Source organism: Chiloscyllium plagiosum, chromosome 5 (assembly GCF_004010195.1).
Source record: "Chiloscyllium plagiosum isolate BGI_BamShark_2017 chromosome 5, ASM401019v2, whole genome shotgun sequence".
NCBI classification, from domain to species: domain Eukaryota; kingdom Metazoa; phylum Chordata; class Chondrichthyes; order Orectolobiformes; family Hemiscylliidae; genus Chiloscyllium; species Chiloscyllium plagiosum.
The window spans coordinates 40,182,462-40,198,196 of NC_057714.1; the positions used below are offsets into that span (position 1 = coordinate 40,182,462).

At 40.8% G+C, this 15,735-nt stretch overlaps 1 protein-coding gene across 1 annotated transcript; it reads right to left on the reverse strand.

Moving 5' to 3' along the window:
* Positions 1-400: 400 nt before the first annotated feature.
* Positions 401-1,221, reverse strand: LOC122549815 (popeye domain-containing protein 3-like). The gene has a single exon (XM_043689890.1). The coding sequence runs from the start codon at positions 1,082-1,084 to the stop codon at positions 416-418; it is 669 nt and encodes a 222-aa protein (XP_043545825.1). The 5' UTR covers positions 1,085-1,221; the 3' UTR covers positions 401-415.
* Positions 1,222-15,735: the final 14,514 nt, after the last annotated feature.

Consider the following 15,735-nt stretch of genomic DNA (forward strand, 5'->3'; position numbering starts at 1 on the left):
CTGTTTCCCGAAAGAATTGGTGAGTATACATTCCACCAGTACTGGGGGAGGAGGGAGGGGACTAGGAGTCTGTAACATGGATGAGGGATCCTTCAGTAAACACTGGCACCTTCCCAAGGCTGGATTCTCAAGGCCCAGGAGGCCGTGTTCTATTTGAACACCAAATGGAATCACATTAAAACACGAGACGACTACGATAAAATAAATAAAAAGTTAGCGTAAACTGTGCTTGATCTTAGCCCCCGCCTGCTCTCAGAAAAGCACAACCTGAGGCGGTCGGCGGAAAGAAAAATAACTTCTTTCGGAGCATTCGCTCTTTAGAAAAAGTCAAGTAACGGTGTGGTATTACCGGAAAACTGAACCTGGACGCAATGTTGTTGATGAAAACACATACATCTGTGTAACTGAGAGTGGTTTAACTGGAGTATTTGACAAAACTGATTACATTGCAACACAACATGCTATTAAAGGCGATTCTCGAAGTGTTGGTGTCAGTTACATCCCACCAAACAAATGAGCACACCAACCCCCCCCCCCCCCCCGTGTATATGTTGCTAACTGTCCGGTTCCGAGCACTTGCTGCCACTGACCTGCCTGAGAGCAGCAGGGACAAGCGGTCAATTGCGGTTTTGCCTTCCACCGCGTAGTTCTGCTCACGGGAGAGACTCGTCACCTCGGCATCGCAGCAGTTCACGATCTCCTTGTAGACACCGAGCGGCACATCGAGCGGCTGGAACATGGCTTTGTAAAGATTCGTGAAGTCTTCCTCGAAATTCACCTTCCTCAGCCGGTAACCAATGTGCGCCAGTTGGACCAAGCAGAACACAAAAAGTAACAGGCTCCACATAAAAATATCCACCCCGCAGGCATCGACCCAGCCCCAAAGAGACTGAATGAAAAACCCAACGCCCAAAAGACTGAACAGATAAACGAGACCAAAGAACCCACTGCCGCTCATGTAGCCCAGTGTAAACATGACATTGGCCAAGTGGTAAATGGCTCCTTCACTCCCATTTTTCAGAATCTTACATCCAGGACTATCGTACAAAATAGTCTCGATGAAACTTGAATTTTCCCGAAACATTTCTGCTCGAAAGGCAAACTTGGGAGAGCTTTCGGATTTTGAGTTAATCGTTGAAGAGCCTAACCAGGCAGGGAGAGAGCACAATGTGCGTGTGTGTGTGTGTACGCGTGTGCGCAAAGAGAGAGAGAGAGAATTTCTCTTGGCAACAGAGCTAAGTTGCAATGAAAAGGTTACCATGTTTGGAGTTGAAATCCAAGGAGCACTGAGCGGGAACAGATGGCACTTAACATAACTGTGACACACAGTTGATAAGATATTGTTTCCATCTTGAACATAACAGGCACCATAACGATACATATTCTTTGTATCAACCATAAAATTATTAGGAGAATATGCATACACTATACATCCTGCAGTTTACATTCTGCTGATCTGTACTTCAACTTAACCCTTAATATCCACAAGGATTTTCATCTTCTTTTCATTTTAACTCTCAATGACGTCTCTTCAAACAGGAAGGCTCCTGATAAACTCTCCTTCCCTACAACTAAAATTGTAAAGTTCAATAATCACTGCACTACCCTTTTTAAACGACTTTGTGTCAATACATTAGACGCAGTGTAGCCACTGAGGAGGATATAGTTCAACATCCACATCTCAAAGAAACTTTCTTTGTAGAAACATAGAAACTAGAAACAGGAGTCGGTCATTCAGCCCTCAGAGCCTACTGCGCCATTCATTATCATCATGATTGAACATCCTGCTCAGTACCTTGTTTTTCTTTTAATTCATTCACAAGATGGGAACATTGTAAGCTAGACCAGCATCTGTTGCCGTTCCTAATTGGAGCAATTAAGAATCAACCCCATTGCTGTGCATCTGCAGTTACACATGGCCAGACTGGGTAAGGACGGCAGGTTTCTTCCCTAAAGGACATTAGTGAACCAGATGGGCTTTTCTGACAACCCACAATGGTTTCATGGTGATCATTAGGCTCTTAATTTCAGATTTTTATTGAATTCGAATTCCACAATCTGCCACGGCAGGATTCAAACCTGGGTGCCCAGTACATTACCTGGTCTCTGCATTAACAGTCTAGCGACAATACCACAAGGTCATCACCAACCCCCTTGATCACATTTTCTCCTATACCCTTTGATCTCTTTAGCCCTAAGAACTGTATCAAACTGCTTCTTAAAAACATTCAGTGCTTTGACCTCAACCACTTTCTGTGACAGAGAATTCCACAGACTCTGGATGATGAAATTTTTCATCTCAGTACAAAATTGCTTACTGCATATCCTTAGAATTGTGAGATGTGAGGGACATTGGCTAGGCCAGCATTTATTGTGCATCCCTAACTTGTCTTGAGAAGTTGTTGGTGAGCTGCATTCCTGAAGCACTGCAGTTCTTGAGGTGTAAGTGCTGTTAGGAATGGAGTTGCAGGGATTTGGCTTAGCAACACTCAAGAAGCTTGACATCATCCAAGACAAAGCAGTCCATTTAATTGATGCCACATTCACAAACATTCACTCCTTCCAACACTGACGCTCGGTAGCAGCAGTGTGTACTATCTATGAGATGCACTGCAGAAATTCACCAAGGATCCTTAGACAGCACCTTCCAAGCCCAAGCCACTCACCATTCTGACTTGAAAATATATCATCATTCCTTCACTGTCACTGGGACAAACTCATGAAATTTCCTCCCTAATTGTGGGTCAACTCACTGCAGGTGGACTGCAGTGGTTCAAGAAGGCAGCTCACTACTGTCTTCTCAAGGACAACTAAGGATGGGCAATAAATACTGATGCAGCCACACCTCATGAATGAATAAATAAAATAAAAATAATTCCAAGTCAAGGTATTATGAGGCTTGGAGGAGAATTTGCATGTTGTGAGAAACAAAAGCTCACTCACTTTAATAATTTCAGTCCGAGACAAAATTCCTGAACAGCAGCGTCTTTTTATTTATACACCTATAGGCGGGTGCTTTGTCTAATTGCCAGGTAAGGCAATGACAAAATGCACACCAAATCCAACAAACTCTCGAAATTTATTCAGTTTGAATCCCCATATTTTTCCTTATTCCATTGTTTGTTCTCTGCTTCGCTTACGTCACAGATTTCCTTAAGACTTATCCCACAACTTCTGTTTATCCTGTTTTGTCCGTGACAAACTCTTATCTCTGAGTCCCATAAGGGTGTTTGACGTCAGTCTACTGTAGGTTATTGATTAGGCATATCTTTTCTTCTATCAGCATCTATTTCCATCCAGAGGCCACTTTGACCTCTTTGATTAGGGTTTGTTCCTGTGTCCCCATCTAAGGGGGAAACAGATGCTTTCCTGTTTGCCCATATATCCACCATTGTTCTGTATTCACGTCTCATGCTAACATATCCTTTCTTTTTGCTGAATATGTATTTTCTCATTCCTGTTCTGTATCAGAATTTATACTTGCAGAAATAACATTAATTCATTTATATCCCACACTGGGTATGTCTAACACACTAGGTTTGGAGGAGTATGGCAATCTCAGAAGCTGCAGCCTAAAGAACTTTAAAGAGTTATTGAGGAGAAAAAAGAGAGAATTTTAAAATGGATTTGCTACTGTCAGATCAGGAGATAATGTAGGTCAGCAAGTGTAGCAGTGATGGATAAGTGGGATTTAGTGTAAGCAAAGGCGCAGGTAGCAGCATTTTGAATGACTTTGAGTTTACGGAGAGTAAAATGTAGGAAGTCAGCTCGGAATGTATTGCTATAGTCATATCAAGTGGAAAAGAAGTTGGAGAAACTCCATGAGAGGACTTGTAGATCCAACTATGATGATAAGGGTTACAATGAATTCACAAGCTGAGTCATGAAATCTTCGTTTGCTCCTGTACTGCGTGAGATCACTGCCATCACAGTGTGGAGACCAGTGTTTAAAGGAGCCTTCAGAGTCCAACAACCCATGCACCAACACATTCCTGGATTGTTGTAACATCTCCCAGGAGATGTGGCAGAAGACACCTCTCATCTTTCAAACAGTGCCATTCAGTCGATTCCTTGCTGTTGTCAGTCAGCCAGCCCAGACCCAGCCATTGGAGATACTGTTGTGCAAAGTCAGAAATTCAGGGGTTAGAGCTGGGAGAGTGTGTCCTGAAGGGCAATTTAAGTAGCCCTTCCATGACTGAAAGTCAGCAATCTTCACTAGCTATACTGGGTTAGAACTAAATTGGGGTGCTTAAGATCAGTCAAGGCAACCACATAACTGACACAAGGTTGAATAATTCACTTTCATATGAAATATCAGACGGTTTGTTGGATGAAATTAGTTTTGCGTGCTCATTTTATGGTGATGTTTTTGCTTTTTAACAAAGTGTGTACTGTGATGCTCTGCAACAGCTATATGGACAGTTGTGGGATTTTTATAAATGAGAGATTTGGGGCTCTGTTCAGAGGAGGTGCTTGCATAAATACTGAGATAGCTCAGTTGAAAAGGAGAGGAATTGGTTTCTTCCTCCATACCTTGTACTCCTCTTTATATCCTGCTCATCTTTCTCCCTTTGTTTCTCCCATCTTTGTTCTCCTCCCACTCACACTGTTCCTCCTACTTATGTTCCAGCTCCTCCTCCTCCTTTTCTTGCCGTGGAACATTTTCATCTCTTTAAAACCCCTTCTGGCTATCCTACTATCCCCTATTGCAAGGGCTGTGCCTTCACAATGTCCATCTTGCAGACAATTCAGTAGCCAATCACAAATCAGGGTGAAAACGAAATAAAGAACTGCAGATGCTGAAGATCTGAAATAAATACAGAAATTGCTGGAGAAACTCAGCAGGTCCAGCAGTATCTGTGGAGAGAAAGCAGAGTTAATGTTTCAAACCCAGTTACCCTTCAGAATTCTTCAGACAAATCAGGACAGATGCTTTGATGAGTCCAGCAGGGTTCCCCACGAGCAGTCCAAACAGTGGAACATTTTCATCTCTTTAAAAACTCTGCTGGCTATCCTACTGAAAGCTGGTATGTTCCAGCTAATTGAGGGTGTGGCTGAAATAGAAATTGTGAAAAAAGGTGTGACACCAGGGGTGTGTTTATTCTATGGTTACTAAATAATCCTGTGGCATTGCACAATACCAAGTCATGTATAATCTGCTCTCTAGCTGGTTGAGTTACTGTTACATGCACTTAATGGACAAAGATATTTCATGGATGTATGTAAAATGTTCATTTGCTAATATCAAGAATTTTTTAGCTGTTGCAGCTTCTGTCTCATGAGGTGACATCAATATTGTAAATAAAATGCGATCAATATATTTAAGAAGTCTTTGCTTTCCATTGAAATGAATTAAGAAAAAATGAGACTTTTATCTTAATTTTTTCCATATTTGTAATTTTTGTGCCTTCAGCATTTTCAAGTCTAACTAAAACAGCAGATGGAGCCCTAAGCACATAGGTACAAGGAGCCAACAGGAAATATAGAAACGTTTTTATCTTCTCAGACAAAAGAAAAATAAAAGAAAAGGACAGATGGATGTCACATCAGATTCCCACCCCATTCTCTTCACCAGCTCAGACTACCATGCAGGTCCCACCTTCTCAACCTTGTCCTTCACCTGAGGCATGTGAACCTCATGTTAAACCACCACCTGTCGTTTCTCTCTAATGAAAGAGCAGCCCTGTGATCCTCTGGAATTATGGCAACTTTACCTTATCTCATTGTGTTGCCTAGATTCTCCTTATGCTTCCTTAAAACAAAACATTGTTACCTAGCCTCTTTGTTTTAGTAGGATGCAAAAGATATTCCCTCACATTCCACTTGTTCACTGCCCATTCTGCTCAGCAGGTGTGTAGTACACATAGACATTCCACTGCAAAAATGCAGATCTACAGCCTGCACTCAGACCTTCAGCAATGTGAACAATTACAAAAACTGGATTCAGACTAAAAACAATAAAGGTGTGCCAAATGGCATTTTCTGAACCTCCCTGTCACTTCCTTCTACTCTCTGGAAAAATGTTTTCCTATCTACTGAATCTTTTAGCACAGAGTCCATCTCTTCCAATGTCAATTTTTATTCTCCAGATGAATCTGCTCCTATATTGCCTGCTCTTCTCTGTCCCTTTCACAAGTTTATCAACTGCATAGAAGCCATTAGTTTTTGCTTCTCACTGTTGCTGGAATAAAAGCGACCAGCACTCCATAGGTTTGCAAATGTCCAAATCCCTTTCCTGTGCCTCTTCCCCCCCCCCATACATTAACAATACCACATGCACATACGTGTGCACGTGCTCTGTCTCTCTCTCTCTCACACACACACACGCACACACACACACAGTCTTAAGTATATATGGTGCACAACAAGCCTGATTACAATGATGAATAGCTTTAAAAGACTCACTGCACATGATTCTTCTCACCATTAGTCAAAGAGCAAAACTTTCCATTTGCAGATAAACTATGGTGGTGAGCATATTTCATGGAAGTAGATCTGCCTTGGCTCAGGGCAAGTTGTTTTGTGAAATTGCTCATTTCTTTCCTCATTGATTAGACAAGCAAGATTTGGGCACATTTTTCAGGGAATATCGTAGTGAATGAGATGGAAATGCTCATTGTCTTCCACTTTCCACATCTACCATATTAAAAGCCACGTTAGACACCAGCTTAAGTCAGCAATGACCCCTCAAATTATAATGCTCACCTGTTAGTTTGAAGAACTGGCACAGAAGAAAGCAAAGTTAGCTCCACAATCCAAGGATAAGGACAGCCATTTTCCCAGAAGACTATAGAGTCATAGAGTCAATTAATAGCTACTAATGGGGACTATTAATAGCTAACAATAAGCCCACGTTAGACACCAGCTTAAGTCAGCAATGACCCCTCAAATTATAATGCTCACCTGTTAGTTTGAAGAACTGGCACAGAAGAAAGCAAAGTTAGCTCCACAATCCAAGGACAAGGACAGCCATTTTCCCAGAAGACTATAGAGTCATAGAGTCAATTAATAGCTACTAATGGCGACTATTAATAGCTAACAATAAGCTGTGTGTAATAACAGACCAAGGCCTGGTGTGTGGGGGTTGGTGTAAGGACATGGGAGAAGGTGCCTCAAGCCCTAAAATTGTCAAACTTGATATTGAGTCCAGAAGGCTATAGGCCCATACAAGAAAAATGAGTTGCTATTCTTCCAGTTGGTGCTGAGCTTCGCTGGAACACTGAGGCAAGCCTGAGACAGAGATGTTGGGCCGGGGGACAGGTTAGTGCATTGAAGTGGGAGTCAATTAGAAGCTCTGGGTCTTTTTATAATATCTATAATTGATTTATTTAGCATTAGTCTCATTAATACATTTAGGCATGAGGTATGAATGGATTTCTAACACTCTAATGATCCCAATGAGTTTGAAGGTTTAAGCAAACAACTGTACTTAAATTAATTCATCTAATGTGTGTGTCCTCTTTAACCTTTTCAAAAGTGACCAATGTGTTGTTTGCATTGTACTTGCTGTAACAAAACTATTCATTAGCTGAACTTTCCAAAACTGAAAATCTAGTACAATGTGCCTACGTGGTAAAGTGAGTCATTGGTTTACAACACTGACTGATGTAACGTCAGTCAAATCCCTGCCTCTTCCCCAGAACCACTGCAACATTGGGGGCGGGGTGGGGGGAGGTGGAATGAGAGAAACATTCCTCAGGGCTTTCTCAATAAAATGTTCATTCAGTGGGAACTGAGAAATTTTTATAGCATATTTACACAGTTTCCTGGGACAGGCCAGTGGCGTTCTGACAGTCTATTGTGCCTGTGTTAGCTTTTTGCTGGTTCAATCCAAAATAAATCTACCTTTTATCATTGTCCTGTCTCTTTCTGTGCATCAATTAATCCCTCTGCTAAAACATTCTATGCTCAACCACATATTTGGACAAAGAAATTCCCATGACCACTCTCCTTACAACAGTTTTGAATTATATACCCACTGATTCATCACAGGAAGGAGATTTTTTCAAAGTCCTCAAAATAGTAAATCGATTCTTGTTCTCCTATGCTCCACTGAAAATAGCCTCAGAATGGTTATCACAGAAAGCTAATAACACAGAATGGAGCTGTTCAAGATGAATGTGGTCTCCTCGGGCTCTTCAAAGAAGCAATTCATCTAGTTCTGCTACATTGCCTTCTCTTCATATCCCCATTTTTCTTTTTCAGTTAACAATCCCATTCCTGATCTAATGTTGCTCTTGAATCTGCCTCTACCACATGCAGGTAATTTATTCCAGGAATGGGCAATAAATGTGAGACCAGCCCACATCCTTGACTATAAAAATGCCTAATCCTGTTTGCAAAAAGGGTTTCTTTTCATGTCACCTGCTTCTTTTGTCAATTCCTTAAATGTATGCCCTCTTGTTTTTAATCCTTTTGTAAATGGGAACAGGTTTTTACTGTTTATTCTGTCTAAATGCCTCATGATTCTGAATAAGCTGCCTGCTTTTGGCCGTGGTTTTGCATTTTAATAGTGAAAGGATCAGCATCCCACATTCAGGTTCTGTCACCTTATAAGACAGGTGAAATCATATAATGGATTTGTCAAATGGAGAATTTCCCAATAAAGGGGCCATGGCATGGGGCATGAATGCTCAGCTGAATGTCTAAGGCTGCAGAACCCATCGGGTAGTGGACAGGACAAAACCGCTCCTCAGACCTCCCACTCTCACCTGGAAGCACTACTGCAGAATATCAGGGATTGCAATGAGAGGATCTTTCCCATGACTGTGATGACAAAACCAACCTCTCCAACTAAGCAGGCTTACAAGAAGATGATCAAGAACATAGGAAGCAGGAATGTAACCACTCAAGGCAAGATGATCCAGAACTGCAGGATTGCATAGTAGATGAGTGACACAAGGCTTTCAAGTGCCAAGCCTGACTCATTGATTTTCCCAGCATCCTCCTGCACAGCACTCCTCAAAACAATACTTTATATTGACACTCATTCTTATATCTTTAAGTATCTCACATCCCCATCTGAGCAGCCAGAATTCACACTAACTATTTATCATATTCCTACCTCATAGTTGTCTTTTGTTAATGCTGTGGTGGTCCCAGTGTTGGACTGGGGTGGACAGAGTTAAAAATCGCACAGCACAGTCCAACAAGTTTATTTGGAAGTACTAGCTTTCGCTGCTCCTTCATCAAATATCAATGGAGCAGGACCATAAGACACAGAATTTATAGCAAAAGATCACAGTGTCATGCAACTGAAATGATATATTGAACAAATCTAGATTGCTGTTAAGTCTTTCATCTTTCAGAATGTGTTGCAGGTTTTAGTTCATTAATATGTAAATCCCAGAACTTCTCTCAGGTCACATTCTTGAGATAACTTAAGCTTTTATAAAAAAAGGTGACATCTCAGTTTAGACAAAATATTAAAGGTGTAAGGTTAGAGTCTGTCTCTATCCCAATCTTGAGTCAGGCTAGTTCTACTTCCAAAGTAGTAATTTATAAAATGTTACATGGATTAAGCACTTGTAGATTGTGTGCTTTTTGAACAAAATAGAATGTACCTGCAATTACAATTCTGCAAATGCATATTCGCCCCGTAGATTTTTATATGTGTGTGGTGCATGTGAGAGGGGAGGAGAGACAGAGAGTGTGTGTGTGTGTATGAGAGAGAGAGAGAGAGAAAGTGTAAGTGTGTGAGTGTGAGTACGTGAGAGTGTATTTGTGTGTGTGGGCGTGCGCTTGGTAAAGTGTGTGTGTGTGTGTAGTGGGGTCGCCTATAATGTGACATGAACCCAAGTCCCGGTTGAGGCCATCCTCATGGTTACCAAACTTGGCTATTAGCCTCTGCTCAGCAAATCAGCATTTTTGCATATCCCAAAGTCAGCCTTGGGAACTTCAGGGTACGCACAGCACAGAATGGCCAAGCAGAGGCTGATTGCCAAGGTGCCCAGGTGACCCCACTACACTATACACTCTCTCACACACACACATGCACTCTTACATACTGTCACACTCACGCAGACCCTCTCTCATACACACGCTGTCTCTCAAACACACACATATACACATCCCACACTCACACCCCAGCACACACCCTCTCACAGGCTTATACTCCGTCACACTCATACACACACACTACCAAGCACGCCCACACGCAACACACAGTCTCACGTACTCACACTCAAACACACACACGCACTCTCACTCTCTTTCTCTCTCCCTCTCACATGCACACACACATATAAAAGTCAATGGAATGAATTTGCATTTGCAGGAATTATAATTACAGATATATTCTATTTTGTTCAAAAAGCACACAATCTGCAGGCACTCAATCCATGCAACATTTTATAAATTCCTACTTTGGAAAGAGAACTAGCCTGGCTCAAGATTGGGATATAGACAGACTCTAACCTCACACTTTTAATACATTGTCTGAGCTGAAATGCTACCTTTGTTTATAAAACCTTGTTATCTCGAGAATGTGACTTGATAGAAGTTCTGGGATTTACATATTAATGAACTGAAACCTGCAACCTAATCTAAAAGATGAAAGACTTAACAGCAATCTAGGTTTATTCAATGTTAAAAATCACACAACACCAGGTTGTAGCCCAACAGGTTTATTTGGAAGGTAAAAACAAAGACTGCAAATGCTGGGAACCAAAGTCTAGATTAGAGTGGTGCTGGAAAAGCACAGCAAGGTCAAGCAGCATCCCAGAAGCAGGAAAATCGACGTTTCGGGCAAAAGCCCTTCATCAGGAATCGGTTTATTTGGAAGCACTAGCTTTTGGAGCACTGTTCCTTCATCAGGTGGTTGTGGAGAATAAGATTGTAAGACACAGAATTTATTAGCAAAAGTATACAGTGTGATGTAGCTGAAATTATACATTGAAAAAAGACCTGGATTGTTTGTTAAGCATCTTTTTGAATGACATTTGGCTTCAGTTCTTTCATATGTAAATCGCAAAGCGTTTTTAAAAAGTTACATTCTCAAGTGGACTTTAACAATTGGTGTCATGTCGGCCCAGATAATGTATTGAAGGTGTGAGCTGTCTGTTCCACAATGGTCAGACTGATTCTAATCTAAAAAACAGATTTACAGAATTTTGCATGGGTTCGTGCAGTTTTTGAGCAAAGTAAAATGTAATGTATCGTTTATTCAATGTATCGTTTCAGTTACATGACACTGATCTTTTGCTATAAATTCTGTCTTCTGATCCTGCTCCACAGCTATTTGATGAAGGAGCAATGCACCTAAAGCAGGACTTCCAAATAAATCTGTTGGACTATAATCTGGTATTGTATGATTTTTAACTTTGTTCACAAATGTTGTCCTTCCCTTCCACTTACACAAGCCAATTTTCACTCTCTGATATTTTTGCTAATGGAAGAGAGAGGCAGAGCCCAATGGGTGGCCATTGGCAATGCATGCCCAATGAACCCAGTCGGAAGGCAGTCTTGTTCCAGAATGCTGCAGTCGTCATCAATCATCCGGTGTGAAAATCTAAACTGGTGCTCAGTCATGTTTAGAGAACTGATCTTAGTGTGTTTAGTGTGTTAATTGCCTTTTCCCTGTGGACTTCCACGTGGCTGAGGAGAAGGTAGCAGGTGTTGGTAGAGTTGCTCTTGTTGGTGCTGCTGTTATTGTTGTTATTGTTAAGGTACAGGCTTCCCTTGTTGCAGCTGAGCTTCCTACACAGAAGTCCAGAGTACTCCTGCATTTTTTTTCAAAAACATACTTAATATATAAAATTTGCTAAAATTACATTACAAAACATTTCAACTTACATAATTAAGAACTTGCAATAAAATTCAACTTGTCTCCAGGCAGTATGTTCTATTGCAATTGTAATAGAATTAATATTTACAAACTTCATTCCATGTCATATGTACAGCTTGAGGCAAAACATTCCAAATTCAAAATTATTCAAAGGACAATAGAAACAACTTTTCTCTACATACCATGCCTCAATGGTACAATGAAGAATGACAGGAATCAAGTTGAAATGTAAGTGGTACTAAATACTGTAAATCATGATTTCATAGAAAGTATGCAACCGATTGCGGAATTTGAGACTTCTGCATGACTGTTGAAATTCTTCAAGCACAAGCCTTTGACAAAAGCTTTTCACAATGTTGCAGATGTTATTATTTCAAGGCTCAGAACCATGTTAAGGCATTATATGGCTCTCCTTGGCTGACTCGAGATCAGGTAAAAGACCCGTGCTGCCTCTTCCAAGGAAATCCTACTGACCTACAATCAAGGAGCGGTGAAGATGTTGAGCAGGACTTCTCTCAGAGTCAAGAAATTCCAGATGTACTGTTCAGCAAGGCTATTTATGCTCAGTAACACCATGAAGAAGGGCATGGCTGCTGCCAATAGAGCAACCTCAGAGAATCAGAGATGATGTCAGACAAAGTGCGTGAGAGTGTGGATCGCCATAGTCTTACCAGACCATAAGGCTGATGTAAGATGTTGGTTATAAGCTTTTCAAGTTGGGATTGTGGTGATACAGGGCAAGGGAATTAAAATCAAGAGTAGTTTTCATTTGAAACAAAACCTTCTGACACCCAGTTACTTGATTAATTGCCTTTGTTTGAGGGATATCCCCAGAAGTAATAAGTGGACAACAATTTGATTTGTCATGCACTATGCACAGGACAGGCCCACTCACACACACCAGTAGCAGAATGAAGCCCTTTAGAATAGGATAGAATAGAAAGTTATTGTCACATGAGAAACTACAATGAAAAGTTTAAAAGTTTAAAAGTCGCCCTACCATGCATCTATATTAATGACAGAAGTCATACATAATTATCAAAAAAAAAGTAGAATTAAGACAAAGTTTACAACCTTTTGAGTTAAAGTTAAAGCTGACACTTCTTTAGTCGTCCTTAATTGGCCAATCACGAACCTCAATTAGCAGGACTTTGAACATGGGCTTGGAGGTGGAATCAAGAAAGCAATGGTGTTCAGGTTCCACCATCTCCCTAACCAAGCGCCCATCTCACCACAAAGCTTGGCAGAAAATTCTCCCTAACCTTTCTCGGCAAGGCAACTTGTGTTAATCAACTCCTCATCCTCTGCTTTGCACCCTGGCAAATGGCAGCCTAGCTGTAGGACTATGCATTGGCCATAGAAGTCATGACGTAGGGTTAAAATAGTACTTAAATACACATTGTCCTGAATCATCCAATCTAAGTCAATGTCCCTATTCATCTTGTTACTTTTCCAGATTTCTGATGCAGGATCCATCCCAAGAGACATAGTCCAGAAAGCCACACAGATAGCAACAGGAATGAATCTTCACACAACTGGTGTCTGCCTTTTATGCAATTAATGCAATTTTCCAGTAAGTAAACACAGGTTTAAAGATTCAATAGCCTCTTATATAGTTATTAAAAGAAGTTCAATCTGTAAGTGGACAAATAGTTAGGGTACCAGGTGGGGTAATATGGTTAGCATTTTGGGTCATTCAGGGGATAGGACACAAGCTGGGTAAGTGAGGGATTAGTGTAGTGTATGGGTAAGTGGGTGGAGTGGCAGTGGCAGATGGTTAGAGGGGGTTGGATGCCAGGTGGGTGAGAGGGATGGATGCCAGGTAGATAATGGGGTTGGATGACATATGGGTAAGGAGGTAGAGTGGCAGTTAAGGAGATAAGACTGTAGGGTGGGTCAGATATTGGAGGCATCAGGTCAGGTGAAATGGATGTGGGTCAGTGGGGTTGAGTGTTGTGACAGGATCAGGTATCAGGGGTGGGACCAGATGTTGGAGTGGGGAGGGCAGAGGTTGGGTTGAATGTCCTGGTTATGACTCTCAGTATGAGAGGTCAGTATTATAGACTTATAGTTAGCCAGGAGTTAGAGCAAATTTTAATTTCTCTAACTTTTCCTGACTAACTATTAAGGTAAATAAGTTGGAATTCTCCATAGTCCCTGACTGTCAGAGTTGAGACACTTTCAGAGAGTCCCAGACACCAGGTAGTTGCCCATTGGAAGTTTAAACTTTGTGGGTAATGTCCACACATTCAGTACCTTGGGACATCTGTCGAGAGACAAAGTGAGTTGTTATTTTGAGTCCGTGTGACTATTCTTCATTTCTAGTTCTCTCTCTCCACAGATGCTGCCAGACCTGTTGAATTGCTCCAGCACGCTCTTATTTCAGATTTCTAGCATTCCCAGTAGTTTTGCTTTTATATAAGTGAGCAGGATTATGTTGAGATTCAAATCTGCTGTCATTGTTAGGTGGTTCAACTTCCTGAACTCAGTCAAACCTGCCTACCATGGCCAGGGAAACATCCCCCAGTGTATCAAGTATTTCCACCTAACTATATTACCTCATCCCTGCCATTATCTATGTAAGTCAACGTAATACATCGTATATGGGTTCTGTCTATTTTCTAAGAATAGCATTGTCCTATCTCCATGTTGTTCCACATAATTCTCTTGTACAGATTTATCCTTACTTTTTCACTTTTGTACTCTATCCCCTAAAAACTGAATAGTGTTGATCTTTTTAATTGCTCCTTCTACCTGAACTTAGGCTTTGAATGAATTATTTCATTTTCACTTAAAAAGCCTGCAAATAAATTATTTTCCTCCATACCTATAGTGTCTCCACTGAATGTGTTTTGTCATTCTTTGTTTGGAATTGCAATCTCTTCATTCATTGATCTTTGTGAATATTTCCTTGTTCTGTGTCATGAGCAAAGTTCAATTTTAGGCTACAAAAATCAGAATCCTAATTATCTATATGTATTTGAAACAACAGCAGACATTGCCAAATCTTGTCTAGTATAAGCAATATATCTTACCTCTAGTGCATTTCCTGAAGTTTCTTGTTTACTACCAGTCATATAGATAATATATATATCACCAGGATGAATGTCACTTTAGTCCTCAATTGCTTCATCAAACCTCACAACTTCCTGACAATGAGGTAGTACAAGCAACAAGTACAAGTTTAGGCACAAGGGGAGCTATGATACTAATACATAGCAATTCTATGAAGGGTAACATGGCAACAAATATATGCATGTTTGGCTTGTTTGTCATGTTTGTGTACTTCTTCAAATTATCTATTATCTGTTTCTATGCAAAATAAAAGAAGCGTTTCTCTCATTTAGCCTAGGTTAGAGCTAACTGAAGAGTGCTTGGTAGCAGTTTTGAATCTCACCATGCCCATGCCCAACCATAAAGCTATGTAAGAACATAGGAACAGGAGTAGGCTATTCAGCCACTCCAGCCTACTCTGCCATTCAATAAGATCATGACTGATGTGGCCTAACTTCATATACCTGCCTTGGACCCATATTTATGATACTGTTACTCAATAAATTTAACAATTGAATTACCATCAACCACTATTTAAGGAAGAAAGTTTCAACTCTCCACTACACTTTATGTGTAGAAGGGTTTTCTAACATCTCTCCCGAATGGTTTGGCCCTAATTCTTAGACTATATCCCCAGTTCGAGAATCTTCAACCAGTGGAAATAGTTTATCTTAATCCACCTTGTTTTCCCCTGTTAATGTCCTGAAGAGCTTGATCAAATCACCCTTTAACCTTCTAACTAAAGGCTTACTTTGTCTAATTTCTCATAACTTAGTTCCTGAAATTCAGGTGCCATCCTTGTAAACCTGCATTGAATTCTCTCTATGACCAAAACATTCTTTCTAAGTTGTGGTGCCTACATCTGTTCACAATACTCCAAATGGGGTTTAACTAGC